General features: G+C 41.0%; 1 protein-coding gene across 1 annotated transcript; it reads left to right on the plus strand.

Annotated features, from left to right (window-relative positions):
• Window positions 1–1806: 1806 nt before the first annotated feature.
• Window positions 1807–5359, plus strand: MMP7 (matrix metallopeptidase 7 (matrilysin, uterine); the record flags this gene model as incomplete). The annotated part of the gene is made up of 5 exons (XM_010158113.1): window positions 1807–1914; window positions 2443–2666; window positions 2767–2915; window positions 4553–4678; window positions 5198–5359. Coding segments are annotated over exons 1-5 (769 nt in total), but the record flags the coding sequence as incomplete, so codon positions are not given.
• Between the last annotated feature and the right edge of the window lie 1598 nt (window positions 5360–6957).

The following is a 6957-nucleotide window of genomic DNA, read 5'->3' on the forward strand; positions in this document are numbered from 1 at the left end:
TCAAGCTCAGTGATCATTGAAATGCTCTCTCTTTTTTTTTTTTTTTTTAAAGAAAATGGAGGGGACTTGACAAATTCCCACCAGAAAATACAATGAAACATGATGCCTGTGCTTCCTCAGCAAACTCTTGTGTTTAAACTCTGGTTCCAGTTTTGCCCATGGCCTAGTTAAAGATGCATGTGAGCTGTGCAGTAGCCTGTCAACTGAGGGGGACAGACTGGAATGGGGCTCTGGAGGCTTTCAATTTCCTCTTGAGTATATGAGGAAATAATCAGTACCACACGCTAGAGTCACGGAGTTCAAAGCAGTTTAAACACATCCTCATCTCCTGCCACCAGACCCTGGTCCAGATCCTGCTTAGTGGCACAGTCAGACACAGAGTCAGTTGTTAAAGAAAAAAAAGGATGAACCTGCTCCTAACAATAAAACAGCATTTTTTTATCAGTCTTTAAAATTTGGAAATTGATGTATTTCCTGTAAGCCTACCAAAATGTTCAGAAATGGTCACATGGTGGATATCTGGGCTGTTTTCAACATCAGGCGGAAGCACCATTCCTGTACCAACAGTTTTACCGTGTAACACAGTCCTCCTACATAATTCAGGAGTGTTTTGGTACAGATCATCTCTCTCTGAAGTCAGTCTTTCTCGACATATCAGTCATAATTATGTTGGACTTAAGCTAGTAACCCACAAATTCTTCCATACATGTTCAGCTATACTCAGACAAGCTGTCCTACTGTGAGAAACAGTAATGGTCTTTTTCCATTTATGAGCTTTTCCTTTTCGATTAGAGGTCATATGGTCAGAAAATTGCACAGCCTAAAAAAAACTGCAAACCAACCTGTAGACTGTTGTTTCCAGTCCTCAAAAACTATCACTTCCAGTGGGGTTTGGTGGAGTGAAGCTGAGACCAGTGTTGGTATCAGGGAAACAGGGAGGTTGTGGCTTCCCTGCTCAGCTTTGGTTTTCTCTGCCAGTGCTTCATGGACCTCTGTCGTATTGCACAGCTGGAGGTAGAAGATAGATGCACATTTATCAGGGTAAGCTTCTCTCTTTTTTCCTGTCAGCATTCACCCATTCTTGTACATAACATTTTATATCTAGTTCCCCACTGTAAAGAAACTTTCCTGAAAGGTCACTGGGAGGAATGGGACAAAGGTTTCCCACGGCCTCCTATTTCTATAGGGCACATTTAAAGAGCTCTCTTCCTACCTCTGTATAAACAGCAGAAACCTCTTTAACTTCACTGACCTGGGTTTCCTGCAGCATAGGATACCTCAGAAGAGAATTTGAAACAGAAAAATTACCTAGGCAGTGTTGTGCACGCTCCCTAGGAAATGCCAGCAGTTTCAGAGATACGGCTCCCATCCACCTCATCTCTGCCTCTGCATCAGCTAATACAGGCTGGCTGGCTGACCAAAACCTGTTGCAAAATGCTCTTATGTACAAGGAACCTGGGAGAAGAAGTGATTATACAGTAACTGTACTCATGAAGTTACAGAGAATGAACTTCCCTATGACACTGTGGTTTCACTACTGGAATAATATGAAAAGAGACAGCCAAAGCTGGCTGCTAGCTGTGGCATGACATCAACAGGGAAGTCAAAGAAAGGATTTGTTTAACATGCTTTCATTTACTTTTTTGAATAGTGATGAGATTACATTAACACCACAAAAAAGTGAGTCACGTATGTAATTGACGCTTGGAGCTATCAGGGTCTATATAAGCACTTTAGCTGTCGTCTTGTGAGACAGAGGGTCAAATTCTTTCTGCTGTAGCAAGGCTCCTTGGCAAGCTGGGCACTATGCAATACCTCCTACTTTGTGCTGTCATCCTCCTACCTGAGAGTCTCGGTTTTCCAGCACAACTTCGACCAGAACCACAGAGCATCACAAACTTTGTAAATATAAAGGTATGTTACCAGGGGGACAACGTAACTGCATTATGAATAACCTGATTTTTGATTCAGCTTCTACATTCCTTTCCTATCTGTTTATATTATCTTCTTATCTTACATTACCACAGCATTTTTTTGCAGAGGTGACATAAATCAATTTAAACTAGCTAGACACCCTATGTCTAACTTACAGAGGAGCCCAAGTTTCAACTCGTAAATAAATGGGAGCATGTAATTTTTAAAATATCTCAAAAATATTATGTAGACTGCATTGAAAGGCTGTGGAGTTGAATGCTCAGTAAATTGTGTTTACTTAAAAGGATTGCTTGCTTACAGTATTTCAGTGCTATTGCAATTCTTTCTATATATGACAAACTCTGCTACAAAGAGAATTGCATTTGCTAAACTGAAATGGGAAGAAAAAATATACCTAAAACCAGCCAAGGCTGCAGGATGATGAAACAATTCAATCAAATGTAAAATGCATTTAGCAAAACATCACAAATATATGTATTAATTTTAATTTGCCTTTTCTTCTTCCAGGAATATCTTGATAAATTCTTCCCAATTTATACAAAAACACAAAGCTTGAGCTTAGAAGACAGGATTAAAGAAATGCAAAGGTTTTTCCACCTGACTGTAACTGGAAAATTAAATGATGAAACAGAAAAAACAATGGAAAAGCCCCGATGTGGACTCCCTGATATAGCAGATTACAGAGTATTTCCTGGAATTCCAAGATGGAAAAAGAGATATTTGACTTACAGGTTAGTGATCTTTCAGATTTCATGGGGGTCACTTCGTTTTTAACTATGTGGGTTTCCTCCACACCCTAAATGACATTAATCTGCTTCCTTTTGTTGCCAGAATTGTCAGCTATACACCTGATCTACCCCAAAGGAAAGTGGATGATGCAATTAGAAGGGCTTTTATGGTATGGAGTGATGTGACTCCACTGCAGTTCCAAAGAATACACACTGGAGAGGCAGACATTATGATTAGATTTGAACGTCGTGGTGAGAATACCTATCATTTTTTTTAAATGCAATGGTCCATATTTAACTCAAAGCATGTATTTTTATAGCCACTGCTCTCAGAAAGAACAAATAGTTTGGAATTCTTCTGAAGTTGGCATAAATTTTATCTTCTCTTTATCATGCTACTAAATTTATATGATGATTCATTTTTACTCCTATGAAACCGTTAGAAAATCCTTTCAGAGCTACAGCTTTGAAATTGAGATAGAAATCAGCTCCAGAATGAGACACCTAAATTTAGATGTCCAAGGCTCTGTCTGCCAAGACATATAGTGAAAAGTAATGGGAACACATCTGTAGAGAAAAACAGCTGGTTCTGAAGATACAGCCTCCACAGGCTGGATTCAGGCAGGTTCAGACAGATTTACTTTGGTCTAAATCTAGTCTGTTCCCCTGGACTAAACAGTCTTTGGCAGCTGGGGTGCATTAGGTTTGGCCATAGAGAGTATCTTCTGGCTGATTTTCTTCTAGAAGAACTATCGGTGCACTCCAAGGTTGCACCAAGGTGCCAGCCACAGCATGGTAAATGTGGATGACCAGCAGAGTCACCTCAGAAGCTCACTTGTGATCCAGACCAAGACATGAATGTAGCCATGCCTTCAGCTTGTGCCTGGCACCCAAACTGACTCAGCATAGCCAAACTAAATGCCTACTTTAAGGTTAGCTGACTTGTTCGCTAGATCCATTGACAATACTTCCTACAGCTCCATAGACTATAACTGAAGGTCAGACACCTGGCTTACAAGTAGATGACTGTATATAAACACCAAAATGTACATCCCAGCTCATGTTTCACTGCTGGGAAGCATATTATGTTGCCAGGAAGAGTCAACTAATGTGCCAGTCAAAGTGAGAAAGGACCCTGCAAGCTGGAATGGGTTTCAACCCCTCGTCTTGCACTAGGACTAGGTCTCTTCTGCCTGTCAGCCCTGCCCCAAGACCCACCCACATGGTCTAGGGGAAAGGACGCAGAACAGCATTTGATTCCCTAGATATTCCTAGTCAAGTTGGAGGCTCACTAAGGGGTAGGGGGAAATTTTCAGAGCTGGTACAAATACAACATCCTGTCAGCTCTTGCAGTTAAGTTAGGAAACGATAACATTCCACATGCACTGTGACAGAAGCAGGCAATAGACAGTACCTCAAGACTGGGGACAAATGAGCTTAGCTCTTCAGGAACATGGTTATCTATCCCAAATCATTGTCTTCCACTAAAATCGCTACAAGTGAGAACATCTACAACTAATGCTGCCCAGCACTTCCCAACACTGAAGACATTCAGCTGCTTATGATATTGTCAAGCGTTATGTCTTCTGAAATAATCCGATTGCTGCCTCAGAACCACATATCTGACAAAGGCTCAGAAAAAGGTCCAGCTCCCTCTGAAACATGCAGCAGCCTGAATTATCAAATACAACTTTTAAACTTAAGTAATGAATTTTGAGAGTGTTTACTAAGCCTTGGTCCTATTTTAAAACCTTGCTGATATCGTAGGACTTTTTTTTTTAAGGATTAGTAATGAACATAACTAGTACAAACAAGCAGTGCTTCAATTTCCTGAATTTAAACATTACAGCTGATTCCATCTGAATATATTCATTTCTGTTCAAATGCAGATCATGGTGATGGATATCCCTTTGATGGAAGAGGTAACACACTAGCTCATGCATTTGCACCTGGAGAAGGGATTGGTGGAGACGCACATTTTGATGATGATGAAAGGTGGTCTGAGACCAATCGAGGTAAAACCCATATGTGTTTATGAAGGATAAAGGCAAATATTGTACATGTTAGAAGAAAAGAGCAATAGGAAATACACATCATGCCTCGGTACCATTTCAGAGACAACATTTTGGTTCTTTTCAACTACCTTTCTAAGTACCTGTGCTTCTTCATTATCATTAGCAGCTACATAATGTCTGTTCTGCCCATATTTTAAAGCACTTTTCACATGCTAAACAAGGACTCTGAGCCTCTGTTTTCTACATAAATGATGAAAACGTAAAATGACTTGGTTGTAGGAATACGCTGACTAAAATTGGAGTTGGAAAGAGGCTTAAGGTATCTAGATGCATATGCAAGGAATCAATCATGTTTTTATTAACATATTAGAGTTACCTAAGTTGTAATAACTGATCAAAATTCCAAGGTTTCATTCCAAGGGAATGAAAATGAGAAATTCTTCTGCTACTTCGATTCTTTGTATGCTAAAAAAGAAATGCCATACCTTTAACATGCTTTTCTATGCTGTTGTGCTGCAGAAGTGAATTTGTTCCTTGTTGCTGCTCATGAATTTGGCCATTCTTTGGGACTCGCTCATTCAAATGTCCCTGAAGCTCTGATGTACCCTATCTACTCATATGTGAACCCAGCAAACTTCAGACTTTCAGAGGATGATAAGCGAGGAATTCAGAAGTTATACGGTAAATTCATGATAGAGATTTGATTTTCAAAATAAAACTTACAGGCTTCACTACTCTGCCTGATTGCAAAGGCCTCATCATATTACCAAAAAGAAAGAAGGGGAACAATCCTGGGAAAAACACATTCCTGTATAATCTGTCCCCTGTGTTCCTTCTGTAGTGTGTCCCCACTACAACCAAGAGGGGACAGAGCAGCAGTGCAGCAGCCTGGCACACTGCCTTCCCGCACACCTACGTATTGCCAAACACATCCTGTGAACCTTGCTCTGCAAATGAGCTGTTTCAGTGAATGGGGCTACTGGCAGGGAAATGAGAGGTACTCTGCCACTTACCAAGTCAATGGGACGGTTCAGTGAAGGCAGAAACTACTCAGCAGTAGGAGTGGAGCAAAACCAGAACTGACCCCACGGGATAAACTTTGCCAGGGTTGCTTTTCTTTAGGCACCACCTTCCTCAGGACATGCTAGAGGAACACTAGGAATAAAACCTAGTTGTCTGCGTCATCCATATCCATATCCAGTACAGTCGCTATGTTTGTGCTTCTTTCCCACAGGGAGAAGGTCAAGAAACACTTGAAGAAAGCTCTTCAAAAGGACAAAAGAATTCACATCTGGTTGTTTTGGTGTTCCAAACCAATTTTAATCATCTAGCTAATTAAAGTGGTAAACTCACAGACTGCACTTTCACGCCCTGCATTTTTATATTGTTTTATTTGCACTTTATCAATTTCACTTAACAATTAAAAAAACCCCAAACTTTTATGCTCTGTTGTCTAATGTGGTTTTTTTTCTTCTGACATTTCCCTCTGGGATTGAATAACTCCTGTATGTGTTACAGACAGACAAATATGTTTCTGAATAGAGGTGTAGGTACCCAAAGATCTTGTGTGCATTTACTGCTGGAGTTACAAGCCCTGTTCCTGGCTTGCTTTCAGTTCCCATGCATGTCCTGGCCCTTCAAAGTACCTACTGCTGCCTCCCCAAAATCACAGTGTGCTTCCTATATAGCTCACAAATAGAGGAGAAACTTCAGCATGGGCTGGGATGCTTTCCCAAAGGGAACAGCTTTCCAACTTTTGTGTCCTCCCTGGCTCACAAAAGAAGCAGGTTTGAGAAGTAGTGGATTAGGATTCCCATTGTCCACCATGATATTCAAACACCTCTCAGGTGTTTTGAAATTAAAAACAAACAAACAAACAAACCAAAACTAAAAAAAAAAAACAAACCCACACCACAAGAATTGTCTTTCCCTCTCTTGGAATACTAATCCCACATTGCCAGAAAACAAAAACAAGTACAGACAGGCATAACCCTGGAAATATTAGATTGACCTCCTGGTTGCTGGAGCTGGCCAGATGTCCTGGGGGCTCGAGCTGCTCTCTGCTGCAGGGTGGGATGCCTGTCTTCCTGCTGTAACTGGAGAGCTGAAATGCCACGGGAAAATGCATCCATGTTTCTCAATCCCAGGAGAAAATGGCCATGCCTTCTTGGCTCCATGAGCAAAGAAGCACCTGAGAAACTTCAAAGTCTCCACTGTGCTCATTCCTTGGAGAGGTTGGGAAGGATGTGGTAAGAATAGCCTACTTTGCACACAGGCAC

Source organism: Eurypyga helias, unplaced genomic scaffold, assembly GCF_000690775.1.
Source record: "Eurypyga helias isolate BGI_N326 unplaced genomic scaffold, ASM69077v1 scaffold35298, whole genome shotgun sequence".
NCBI classification, from domain to species: domain Eukaryota; kingdom Metazoa; phylum Chordata; class Aves; order Eurypygiformes; family Eurypygidae; genus Eurypyga; species Eurypyga helias.